The sequence below is a fragment of the Bombus vancouverensis genome, chromosome 12 (assembly GCF_051014615.1).
Source record: "Bombus vancouverensis nearcticus chromosome 12, iyBomVanc1_principal, whole genome shotgun sequence".
In the NCBI taxonomy this organism is placed as follows: domain Eukaryota; kingdom Metazoa; phylum Arthropoda; class Insecta; order Hymenoptera; family Apidae; genus Bombus; species Bombus vancouverensis.
This window is the reverse complement of record NC_134922.1, coordinates 2,516,507-2,530,960: the sequence shown is the minus strand read 5'-3', so window position 1 is coordinate 2,530,960 and position 14,454 is coordinate 2,516,507. Positions and strand designations below refer to the sequence as shown.

Sequence of the window (14,454 nt, the reverse complement as noted above, 5' to 3'; positions counted from 1 at the left end):
AACCGCTTCGTTCTCGGAGTACCGTAATATTTACCCTAACACTTCGTTCTTGGGGTAACACGATATTTACCCTACTACTTCGTTCTTATCTTTTCTCGCTTCATTCGTGTTCTTTTGCGTTTCTTAAGTTCACACAATATATCTATAGAAGTGAGAGATCGTAGGTGTAACGACAGACAATACGGTAAATCATACGTACAGGTGTAAGGTGTTGATATATTAATAAAATTTGTATTTTGTCAATGAGATTAGTTTGAAATTTATATTATATATAATATAATATATATAATATATATAATATAATATATATTAATATAATATAACATATATTAAAAAAGAGATTTCGAAGCGTTTAATGCAATGCTCCATTTTCATATTTCTGTTAATGGCGCGCAAGCCGTTAACAGATTCAAAACTGCATACCTTCTTTTCGGTATAATCGTTGATTCCTGCTTCGAAAACTTCATCCTCGCTGTATTCTACGCGTACTGTACTTTGTCTTTCTTTCAGTTTTATAGAAAAATTTCGATTTAAAAGCGATTAAAACACAGAGAACTAGGAGCAATAAACGAGCACTATCCAAACGCGGTAACTCCAGTAGAACTCGGAAGATGGTGCTACCGTAGCTTCTTGAAACTTGGTTGCATAGTTAAACGACGAGAAGTTGCAGGTATATCGCCGTTGCAACTGAATGTCGCTGGCGTCGCCGATTAGCAACGCAACGATTGGCTAGTAATTCGAATAGAGGGGCATCTAGGGAAATAAGTGGAAACGCACGAGTGTTGTGAGAGGGTTGTGTGGACGCACGAGAAGCAAGAGGGGTGCAACGAACCCTCTAGGCTCGGTTCGAGTCTACGGAGCTCGGAGTTGTGTTCGAATCATGGCGACACCCGACCCCGTAGACCCAGCCACCCTAGAGATAAAGACCCGTAGCATAGAACAGACACTACACCCACTAGTAAAGCAGGTAAGACAATTTATCGGAAACCGGAGAAAAAGAATGTTTGTTTGCTCTAATCACTTGGTTTTTATTTGAGCCGCTTACATTCCTGGCTTTTAACCGCGCTAGGTTAAGGTCTTACCCCGGCTTACCTCGATGCGTTACGTTCTGTTGCACCGTTGCACGGTATTCGGTATCACCTATAGAATAGTCATGCTTGTGTGCGTGTTCATCTATACGTCACTCTGCGTATACGTGTACCATCATACACGTGTAAGAGCGTGTACAAACGCGAACGATGCATGTATTCATAGGTAAGTGAGAGAACCGTGTACACGACAGAGAAAGAGTAGAACTCGTAAGACGTGAGAGAAGGACAAACAAGCGTGCCGGTTGCTCTGAAGAGCGGGATAGATATACATAAAGAGTGTGTATGCGGGGGATTAAGTGTTACTTACGACAGAGAACGTGCAGCATTAACCATTCCTGCGATATCGATTTGATCTTAACGGAAGTGCCCTTCTTAGGCCTCCATGGTTTTACTTTCAATAGAAACATCACTGTATTTGACAGTTCTCACGCCGGGCATGTGCTTTCTATCATCCAGCGACCGGGCTGCCACGCGCTCCAACTAAGAGATATTTTGGTACTACATACATATACATACTTCTTTCTCTTCTGTCTCTTTCTGTTATCCACCTTTTTTATTCTCACTCTTCTAATCATGGCTACATACATGTCTATATATATGTATCTATGTATGTATGTGTGTGTGTACATATATCGGAAGTCACATGACTTGTGTTTCGTGTCGCGGCGTCAATTTTGAGTTTTCATAAAATTATGACGAATTTTTCGTTGTGTGTAATTGCGGTATACACCCTATAATTTGTATACATGGTCGTCGGTACACGCTAGGAAGCACACATACAAAATCATTCTATAAAAGTCAAAGCACGTTGGACGAATTTGTGAAAAGTTTTAATCGAATGAATTCGGTCGGGTTAATGCACAAAACACCGACCATATTATATCACCATGGCAAATACACATTTAGATTAAATTATAATTTCAATAAAACCTAAACATTTGCAAATCTAATCAGTCCAAGTACAAAAACATATTTCGTCAACAACCTGTTTCGTTTTCGATTTTACAAAATAGAAAACGAGAAAAAAAGATAAAGAAAATGCGTAGTACAGTGAAAAATAGAACCAAATATGTTTAACTACAGAGGCCATTTCGTGACAAACTTTAGTCCCGTGATTAATGACATAAACGCCTTTAGCCTCTGTCGCTGATTTCTGAAATGAAAAAGGGTCACAAAGATTTTCAGTCGTTTATAATAGTCTCTGCTCATAGCTGTGGAATTGATTCTCTATAAATATCGTGTCTATTCCCTGCAGCAAGTCGGATTGGATAAGATTCTTTAAATTTTCTTATACACTATCAAAATATAACTGTAAATTTAATCAAATCGGTAAATTCTTTTAATAACGTTAGATAATTAACAGTTTTGGAACTTATATTAATCTAAAAGAAAGACGCCGAACCAAAGGTTTGAAAAATATTATTACAATTTAATCATATTTTGTAAAACAAATATCAAAGGATTACTGCTCCTTTAATCAAATGAAATACAGTTCGTTTTCCTCTTTGAGCATATTTCAAAGGGTACGTGGCTTTAAAAGGAATCTGAATTGACGATAATCTTGTATCGCTGTCATCTGAAGTCTTCACCTCTTTATAAGACGAAATAATCAAACATGAATCCCACAATCACTTTGTTCATAAGAAAACATCGTTACCAAAGGCAGAAGAGCAAATAAACAGATTCGAGTGAATTTTTTGTATCGAAAATCCATTTAATTTAATAATCAACGGTCTAGTTTTTTTTGTGTTACTTATAGCAGCTTCAGATGGTTGCCTTGATAGTTACCACGAAAGCTGAATGATTATATTGAGTAGATTCACAAATATCGATGATCGTGAATATATTTAATTATATAGTATTACTATAAAATTTTGTTTAAGAAGATATTGAGTAATTTTAGAAAAATCTATCAGCATCGTTGAACGATTTTTCGATTTCAAAAATTTCCATAGAGAACTTAGACGATTAGGAGCAAAATGCAAAAATGGCGTGTTTAAAAAAACTGATATGTGACAAAATGCTTTATAGGTAGTCAAGTAATAGGAGTGATCGATCGGTCCAATTAACCAACCGCCGTTTGCGGGCGTGTCGCGGTGAAAATTATTTCAAGTCAAAAGGGAGCGAAATATCAGTCGGTCATGAACGACCTTTGTGTCACGTTAAGCGATATTTCCTAATGTTAGTGCACACGTATGATTACAAAGAAACGGGAAATTGGTGTGTATTGGTTAAACCTCTTAGATAGAGAAAGCACGCGAGTGTCTGGTGCATGACACAGAAGGCGATCGTTACGGGCTGCAGCCACTTGTTAGAGCTCCGTCTAGCCACCTCCTACCTCTTTCCCTATCTTTCTTCTACTTTTCCCTTTCCCTTTTCTATCCCCTCCTATCCTCTGACAGAGACCTTCGACCTATACTTTTCGTACAGTCTATTCTTCCCATCCGGTGTTAGAGTGGTGGTTGAACTGCAGTTAATATTTTATTGACCATCGCCTACTTTATTCGTTGGTAATCACGATTATTTCCTTTAATGCCCATTCCTTTCTTTCATTTCACTTTCCCCTGCTTATTTCAGGTTTTTCCACGGATCTTCAATCGATCGATCATTATTATAAAATAAATTTCCTTGTTTAATCTTTTTAAGATGATAGTTTGTTGCAATTAATTTTTTAAAAAATCGTCGAATTGTTATGATTTTTCTATTGTCATTCAAATCTAAGAATAAAATTCATTAAAAGAACTGACAAGTTACAAAGTATGAGAATTCATGAATTTTTGTTGTTATTTCAAAAATAATTATAAAGTAAATTTAAAAGTCAAAAGGTAATTATGGGTGTGGTATTTTTCACGCCATCGCTATTAAGGAAGGTAAATTAAAGAAAAATTTCTGGAGCACTTCAATTAATCGTAGTTCCACTGTTGAACTCAGGTTTTAATATTATCAATGTGTTAAGAGAGACTACAGGCTGTCCATCATTCGTGTCAATTGTAAATGCAAATTAGACAATAACTATAGAGTAATCTGCCGACTGATACCAACATCGTAAAATTTTAGTTCCATACGAAATTTTAAAAGAAATCTTCGACCAATTTTCTTTTTTTATTGTATGTATTACTTCATATACAATATGTTTCATATTCAATATGTTTTACTCGACTGATTAGGAAGATAGGATTGAACTTTAAATTATTCAGGTTTATGTTATCTTTCGACATTTTCCCAGAATACTTTGCATACTTTTAACATATTTGAAGTTATTCCACGATATTTATCTTTTCAAATGCTTTTTTCGCGGAATATATTTCAAATCCATTGTAAATGTAAAATTTTATTGTCTGTTATCCTTACTCCTTTTATCCTTGCTTTATTTCGAATTGTTATAAATAATTATATTTACTTTGATGTCTATTACTGTAGTGTAACATTTGCTTATGATTCGTGAACTTCTTACAAAATAATAATTTTATATTTTCTTTAATAACTTTTTTAGTAATTTTATATCTTCTCCCTCTCCTTTTACTTTTATAAAAGTACGTTATAATACTAAGAATATATCGTAGCCTTTATCTGTCAGGTTGTCAGGTAGGAATAAAAAAGAATTTTTAGTGGAGAAGTCGGCGACACATTCGTAAGCCACCAATATCTGGTGAGAATTTCTCGAGTGACACACTCGAACACTTCAATTAACCTCGATCTTCGACCTAACCCCACAGTGACCCATTACTGACACGTTACAATCAGTAACTACGACCACAGCTTCCGCAGTGTCTGTCCATGGTTATATATATATATATATATATATATATATATACGAGAAACTCTGACAGATAAATGGTGCCGTAAAGAGTTAAAACACCTCAAAAGATATTTTGCCAGTATTTCAACAAACTTATTCAACTTGGTCGTAAATCTTCTTAAAATGTTCTTTTACTACGGACATATCTCCTTCATGTTTTCATACATAAACAGGGTTGCTTATGCTTTATATCTTCATCTTTATACGATTTTATGAAACACATTTCCTATTTTTATTCATATAAGAAGATGTATTTAAAATATATGCCGGAATTTTTCAATTGTAAACTCCATTGTCTGTTGTGCTCAAAAAAATTTGGAATAGGAATTTCATAAAAGTCGTTTGCAAAAGACGCAATATAAACACGCATAGGCTTAAATGTACGATTTACATTTCTGCTTAAAACGGATTCTTAATTAATGTTTCTCATTAAAGGAGTTTTAAAGTGGTGCGTATTAAAGTTAATACTTCGGCCTACTGTCTCTCTCAACAAACCGATTCTGGATTATGTCCGAGTAACGAGAAGCAATTTTCTCGTGCACATACCAAATCTCACTGATCCTAAGCGGTGACTTTGTCGGTAAATTTTCCACTGAAAAATTACTTTTCGTACTTTCGATCGTTCAGATGTTAACGATTGAAGACACTGAAAGACAGAACTTTTCCCGACATGTGTGCGCAGTGAACTGTGATTTACGACCTCAAAAAGCAGTCATTGGCGTTAAGATCCTCGGCAAAGTCACTATAAACCTCAAACATTTTAGAAAATTTAATAATGACGTATAATACAACGGTAATTAAATGATTTTATTGAAACGATCCCAATTTTGCAAATTTTGTCTATTTCCGAGCATCAAGTGCTCGAATTTTACTTTAAAAAATAATTTATATATAAGTAATACTTTATATATATATATATAATATATATATATATTTATTATATAGATATAATATATATAAATATATATATAATATATATAATAAATATATATATATATTATATATATATATAATATATATATTTTTTTTTCCTATGATTATATATATATATATATATATATATATATATATATATATATATGTATATAATCATAGGAAAATATAATAAATGTAGAAAACGTAGCTATATTATAAGTATACGAATTCCAAATCAATTAAGATTATAGACAGTTAAAGTATATCTTTATTATATATTACATTGTTAATAGATTTAACTAATAAATTTTAAGCTTCTAGTCAACAAGAGGACTCTTCAGTTTAAGTGTAGTTTCGTCACGTATTGTGCACAATCAATATTTCCTTCTGGGATGTACTTATTTACTTGTTTCGATTTTTAATTTCATCATTAAGCAAAATACCTGCAGATCTGTCATTAGACATTACAATTTTCTACTCTAATTTCTTTCATTTTGCTTATATTGCGCTTACAGCATTTTCATCAAACATCATCATTGATCTTTTTGCATAAAGTTTGAAATTTCCTTAGAGCATTTTACCTTTTGCATTTTGTGATATATTTATGAAAAGTTTAGAATGATGCAATGTAGAATGATAGCAATGATGAAATTGAAATACATAAGAAACTTTCAGTGAGTCCAACTTGAGGCTATGTGCTCAAGAAGTTTAATCATTCATTAAAATTCTTCCCACTACTTTCATTACCGCTTCCTGTTTTTTCACGTTCCTGTTGCCCTTGGAGTTTTAACGATTTGCACAGGGTTCCCGTAATATTCAATATTGTGTTCCCATTGAAGAATCAAATTAATTTCTAATTAAACCAATAATGTCCTTTATTTATACAATATGTCCACAAAGAACAGAATTTATTGCGCGAGATAATTAGTTGATATCAATGTAGTCTCCTTGTATTTATACTTTGGATCTAATACAATTCTTTAAAGTTTTACGTAAACATCCATCAACAAATAATTCGGAAGTAATATATCTGCTTATGCAACGTACATATTTTTCGTCTGCATGCAAAGCAAACATGTCAGAAGCCATTGAACAAACTAATATTGACCGTCGGTCTATATTATCTATCCAGTGATAGTGAAAGTTTGATTAACGTTTTGCTAAAGCTAAGAAGGGTTAATATCCACCGTATACATTGGACTTCAAATTATTCCATACCCCATTAACATGATAAAATCCTAGTATTATGCCAGAGTTAATTGTCTATATCATGTAATTTAAAACGAAAAGAAAAGATATGCCGATATTTCTGCAATAGTTTCAAAGGAAACGAGTTGTAGCTGTTCACGTGACACATTCCGTATTCATTTGTCTCTTTGTATGGCGAAAGTTTGTACGAAGCAACAACCTGAATTTTCTCAGATAGTCTCCAATACTTTCAATTGTTTTCCTACATATATATAAATTAAATTCAGTTTATCAGATTACCATATATGTATGTCCCTTGTAAAATTGTATTCCAACAAAAGCTCATTCGAGCTTTCCGAAACCTACAACGCACATATCGAGTTAACGAAGTTTAAGGAAAATTTGTTTCCCATAAATTAAATACTCGGTTCATTTCTTGTAAGCCGTTTCGATCGCCATTTCATAATCAAAATCAAGATGAAGTTATAAAAAGGTATCTATTCTTTATCTTACATGATTTTGTTTCGCTTAAAAACATGATCAAATGGGAGTAAATCCCATAACTGGAAACATTGAGATCTTTCTTAACCGTCTAGCCACAATAAAAGGCTTTAGACAGACTATAGCATCGCAGCAATTATATTAAAAGCAGTGTAATGCGGTTTTTCGAGCGTGATAGTCCATTAAAAGGAAATGCCACAAATTTCAATCTTCAACGCGCACCACCTCAAAACGTCCATCGTCGTTTCTATCGTCGGTCGTGTTAGATCCAGCACAATAAATTGCACGTATCGGTGACCATTGTACTGGAATGAAAAGTTACCAGCCTTTTCTACTTATTACTACTTATCTTAAATGAATGGCGTATAAGGATTTTATGTCGCACAACGCTTTTGCATGATCTCCAGTCATAACAAAAATAGGGGAACAAATAAACATAAATGAAAGAACATTTCATTATCGCTATTAATCTAAACAAGCAGAGGAAAGATGCTATTACTAAATTTATAAAGCAGATTACAAGCAGCAGCAAATTTATATAGCAGATTAATCAAAATTGTACTTATTAAGTTCTTTCGTAATAGATATAAAATAACGAAAATATTGGGTTCGAAAAATTTGTAGCACAATTTACATAAAAAATAAAAAGTCACATCTTGAGACAGCCTGCTCCAATCTTCTCTTCTACTTTCTGATAGAAAGAAAAGAATAATAAAAAAAAAGAAAGGAGAAATCTAAGCAAGTGACGTGGCTTTGTCGAGAAAGTTCACTGATTTACCGATCGTAATAACGTCTGAGGGAAGATCATTCAATGAAAATCCGAAGCGTATTCACGACGTTTCACATTGTCTGGATTTCTGAAGGAGACTGGATCGAGATTGTACAAGTGCGAAGCGTTTGCAACAAAGTTCGTAGGCTGAGAAAATATGGGCCAATCGTAACTTAAGAAGTAAAATCTGTGGAATCTTTGCGTTGTTATCTTTTAATCGATTACGAATTTGACAAATTCAAAATTCACCAATACAATTATATATATATATATTATTATTATATATTTTTTATTTTTATATCTCGTATTCGATAATTAATGAAAAGAAAAAGTAATTAAGTTAAGTGTAAAAACGAAATAGAATCGATAGATACGAATCGAGAGCAGAGAAGTACAAGCATCAGTGGTTGAATGTAAACTGTTTCATTTTGTGAACCTAATAGTTCACCTAATAGAACCTAATAGTTTCAAAGTGATACGAGAGTGAGTACCTGACACTGCATCTAATATTAAAACGGAATGTCCAGAAGACATTACGTTAAAACACCGATACCTTTTGATCAGCTAAATTACAGCATCAACATTTTTCATACAATTTTTACTTCGTTTCTATCGAAACATTATTTTGATATTAACGTTAAACTAATCTGACCTTTTAGTTGCATTTCAAAGCATTCGAGTATAATATGAATCTCTAGAATCTATATGAATATCTAGAAGAATGTACTATTAAAAACTTGAATTATGACTTTAGACTATTCTTGACAATTATTCTTTTATTCGTCGATATTCGAATTGTTATGATCTCTAGCATGGAATTCAAACAACAAATGATCCTTTCGTATTTGCAAATTCAAATTTGAGAAATTGTTTAAGGATAACAATTTACCACTGAATTTTTGATAAAAACAGATCACAATCAAGTGAATTATACACCTACACATACCGCAACATTCCCCAATTCCGCAATGAAAAAGTTGGCTCTTGTTGGCAATGAAAACGCGAAATACCGAAGAAACGTATAAATTACGAGAGATAAACTGGAACAGACAATGAGGAAAGCATCTGAATAGGGTAAAGAGATCTAAACCGTTGTATAGTTTCTTGGCGAACTGAGAAATATCAAAGTTGTTTGTTTTTCGTTATTTTAATTTCCAAACTGCAGAGATTTCATAATACTCCGCATCAACCGCGCATAAATCAATGACACGCGATAAAACGGTTAAATTTTGCATTTTACATCGTATTTAATATCAAAACCTGCATTTTCTAGTATTCGCTACAATATTCATCTTTCTTACAATCATTCGCATATAATATACGGTAGCAATATTTTATAAATTACGTAGGTATATTAATATTTTACAATATTGTTAACCTCATTTTTCATAAAAAATTAAATTTTAAATGGTGAAGCTCAAATTTGTAACGATTTGCACTTAATTTTTTTACAAATTTAATAGCGCGGGCAATCTCTATAATTTACAAAATGGAAATCTTGAAATTTTTATGCGAAGTTTGCACAATTTTAATTTTATAGTAACGAGCACAGATTCCTTGGAACAGTGCAAAAGGCGTATCGTTCGTGCTTATATTTTTTGCTTTAATTAAATGTCATTTATCTAATGGTAACTGCCTGTTGAAACAACATCAAATTGTGGTACCCGTAAAATTAATTTCACATTGGAAACTTCATAAATGTTATAGTATATGAAGTTATGAAATACGATTGTACGAATTTCTGGATCAGGAAGTTATAATTATTTTAAAATAGTCTTTAGCTCCCTTCTTCACTAAGCAAACTTTTACATCCTCATTTTCGATAATTCGGCACCATTTCCTGTGACTAAAATTTCAGTGCAAGAGAAGAAATAAAATTTTGTCGACATTTCCTTTTTTGTAATTACACGGCCGGTATAACTTTACGAGCAATAATGTCTTTTTCAAACTATTTAATCGAAAAAGATTTACTAAAGAATTTTCGTCGATTCCCAAATGATCGTTTAGAATATTTTTCAAGATTTATTTATTGCTTTATTTATTTTTACAAGAGTCAATAGTGTAATCAGAATTTCAAGAACGTAATCCTTTCCTTGGACGTCTTATTTAGGACGACGTTTCTGAAGAACGAAACGGCCTGATTTCTCTTCTGCGTGATAGTGGTGCAATGAATAAGCTATGGAACAAAAGTAAACGAGGAAACAAAGGGATATTGATAAAATGAAGAGAAGGCAACGGAGAGAGAAAAATGTGATTTATCTTACACAATAATAGCAGGTTTATGTTCGTTGATGACAAACATATCAAACAAAAAAAATGTCAAATTTGATCGTCTCGTTTCGCGAAGTGGGTCGCCTAGAAAAAGAAAACTCGAAACTTTCTTATGTTTCGTTCGTACTTCATACTCTTAGCTCACTTATCAGAACATCATCAGTGCCGGTATAAACTTTGAACGATTCTGGATATACGAGATTTATCCGATGAAATTCGTATTCCATTTTTTATCGCGAATAAATTTTCCCAAGACGAGTTGAATTTTGCATTTTCACTCTTCAATTCTTCGAAGCCTTGACCGTTAACGTTTCTTCTCTTTAGATGCAATTTGTTCTTGACTTCGAAAAAAAAATGTTCAGCTGTTTGCTTCTTCGGTATTATTTCTAGCGGAATATTTTAATAGCATTTTACCATGTTAACAGAAAAGAGTACGAGTAAGTGTAAATTGCAAAAATATATTCATGTTTCGGTACATGAAGCAAGTACTAAATGTAAGAATCCTTTTACTACGACGATTAATATTTTTATAATGAAACTTTCTCGCGACAGCTTCCCTTCATACTTTATTGCCCTCCATTTCCACAGGGAAGACTACTTTATTAGGTATCACATCACTTGTCTCGTATGAAGTATTTGACGTATCTCGAGTGTGTATTTCCACGTAATAATAATATCGTAAATATTATTCAATGATAACGAGGCAAAGATATACTGGGGTAATATCATTTCACATTATGGCGAATTTCGGAAGGGATATACGACGTTATTTCTGGAGAATGTCGAAATCCTCGTCGCGAAAATAAAATCAAAACTCATGCTCTGTGACGCAACGCGCCGTGCCGCAACGCGACGCGACGACGGCCAGAAATACCGTACAGGGGAAAATAGCGTCGCTTTTGTTTTTACGCTAGAAAGTAGAACGAACAAGAAATCAGCGCGGTTGCACGAGATCATGATTTTTCACTCAACGTGAATGTACGATATATGTGTTCTAGGCACTTCTTCTCAATCTTCGACAGGCGAATTGAGTTCGTAGGTATAATGGGTTCTTCCATGGTAAGTTTTTAGTGGACATTGTTCCACCGATACATAATCGCTACCTACATGTGGTGTAACACTATTAGAATTATCTAGATGATTAGAGGTATTATCCAATGATGTTGTTTACGTGTACGTATTAGAGAAAGAGAAAGAAAGAAAGGAATAGACAGAAAACCGAATTCAACTGAATATTTCTTTCCAAGCTTTCGCAAAAATTTGTTGCAATACTGTTCTAGATCGATGTAATTAGAGACGAAAAAGAATAACAAAGCATAAATGGTTGGAAATGGTTTGTTACATTGGCATAGAGATCCGTAGAAAGCGTTAATTGTCGATTGTTGTGTATGATTAGAAAAAAGAGGGAGAAAATTGTAACCGTTGTATCGCCATATTTGTGTTTTTCTAATATATTATCGAATATTTTTGTTTTCGCTACTTTTGTTCGAGTAGTCTATCTGACGAACGAAGCATGATTTCAATATAAAGCTCGGTTTGCTATACTGTTACGTTATATTACGTTAGAGTTGGAGAGTTTCGAGTATTCACTCGCTAGATGCGTCGGAAGGACAATCGCTTCTTTCGTCGGAGAGATTTCTCGATGCTCCTCGGTGAAGTAGTACAACTTTTAAATATTAATTTCCTCTTTTGTCCTCTCAAATTTTATGTCTTTGAAATTTACTTCGACGCAAGTCGTGTCATAATTGTAAAGTGGCCGAAAATTCTCAATTTTGAAATAGAATTCGTATCATTAACTTTTAATAGTCGTTGTTCGTGTAACGATATTTTTTTCTAACATACCTAGCAGTAATGTCTAACAGTAATATAAAATCAAATTAGAAGAACAGGTATTTGAATTCTTTTGAAAAAAGTTTCCAACTTTTAATTTCTTTTAAGAATATGTTTTCAAAGACATACTCGTAAAAACCCTTAAATTCGATTTTCTTAGTGTAATTTCGTAACTTGATCAAATGGAACTTTTACGTACGTTTTATACTACGTGAAATTGCAATTTTTGACAGAGTTATAACAAATAGCTGAATATCTATTAAATATTCTTCCGACCTAACATCCTGTCGATTCTTATTATTATAATTACTTTTGCGTTCTTTTCTACAACCGTTTTAACTATTTCTTTACTTTCGTTTCTTTGTTACTGTCCTTTCCTTTCCTTTCTTTTCCTTCCTCTTCATTCCTTTCCTTTTCTTTTATTTAGAACATAAGATCTATGTAATAAAAAAGTAAAATTCCGTTAAGAGCACGTCCCGTTTCCAAACGATGTTCCCTCAAATTATCATACAATTCAATGCGTCCATTGTCTTGCTCGAGGGAAATTTCATTATAAAAATTGCTTCTTAAAGGCGAAAGCTTTTCCTTTTTGTTCTTCGTACAAATTAGCCAATGCAGTACAGTGGGCAAAAGAGCACTGATCGCAAACAGTAAATTCTTCGAAAAGGATTAAATCGAAGGGTTTTCCTGTGAATAAGTATCTCATTAATTGGCGATTCGAAGTCGTGCTCCATTAATTATTTTCCTAGTGACACATAAAACATCGACTGTATGTGACACATCTGAAGTATGTTATAACTATAAGAAGTCCATAAAAAGGAGCTGCCGTGGCACCGTATAATATACATATTACATATATGCAGTAGAAATTCGGAAAATGAAAGTGCGAATGCAAAGCTCATAGCTGTTTGTTACCCTGGAAAGTTAATTAAATATTACTCGTAATATTAAGTTGGAGCATATGAAATGTTTTTCTCAAATGCAATTTCAATTTATTCGCTTTAAGGTTGATCGACTCACCTCACGTATTATGCATTATTAAAATTGTTAATAAAAGTTCTGAAGATGGCTAACATGACAGTTTACACGTACCTATATAAAACGGTATTAAGTTTATTCCGCACAATATGTACCTTCTTCTTAATCAAGTAGAAGTGATAGGTAAGCCAGCTGCGTAGAATTTCTCGTTTTCTCTCACGTGTCGTGCGAAGTGTGTAGGAAAGTATCGCACATAGATTTCCGTGGAAAGACGTTTTCGATGACTTCTTTTAAGGTATTTGCTTCTCCTAATCTTTCATATGACACGGTACGTACATATCTAGTCGATGCAGATACATTGGCACTCCATCATCAAAACCAAAATCAAACAAAAACCGACTTCCTACTTCCTACGAGACCTGCAAAGTTCACATCTTCTGATTCATTACTACTCCGAAACATATTTTCTATTTATGTATTTTTTACTGTATAATCGAGTAGCAGCTGGATCTAAAATATTAATCCTCGATAGATGCAAAAAAATTGAATTTCTTGTTATCGTAAAAGAGAAAAGACATTATCGTTTGCGATGAATTACAATAAAAGTGTTAGTTTTACGATAGAGTGTTCTCTGAAAACTCTTTTCTTATTTCTCGCGTGCTTCTACAAGTGGAAGAAACCTTCGAGCCGTAAGGCTACCGCAAATATGTACAACAGTCACGTTTCCTGCTGAGTGTTCTTCTTCTGCAAATCGTACTGCTTTTGTCTCATTTTGGCGTTTAGCTTCGCTTTCTTTTCTGAAATTTCTTTACCGGTCCAATTGTACAGGATCCATTTTTTCTCTTATCGAAATAACAAACAAGATCCTATAATGAGGACAATACAAAAGTATTGTAACGAAATACATATATTGGAAATTATAAAAGAGAGAAAGAGAAGCTTTGTAAGTGTGAATGTATGATGGAATCTATTTGTATGTGATGTTGTTTTACGGAAGATATTTGATACGTATTTTTTCATTACCTTTTTACATCGAAAAGAAAGAGAATGATAAAAATACGTCATTTCTTAGTTGAACCATTCTTTAAAAGCCGAATAATTTTAGATATATT

General features: G+C 33.2%; 1 protein-coding gene across 3 annotated transcripts in view; it reads left to right on the top strand.

Moving 5' to 3' along the window:
* Window positions 1-762: 762 nt before the first annotated feature.
* Window positions 763-14,454, top strand: part of alpha-Catr (alpha-catenin related) — a 78,945-nt gene continuing 65,253 nt past the window's right edge. For all 3 annotated transcript variants that reach the window (XM_076623523.1, XM_033348478.2, XM_033348475.2), the window contains exon 1: window positions 763-967. In XM_076623523.1, the coding sequence (XP_076479638.1) occupies window positions 881-967 (87 nt within the window). In that variant the 5' untranslated portion in view covers window positions 763-880. The remainder of the gene's footprint in view (window positions 968-14,454) is intronic.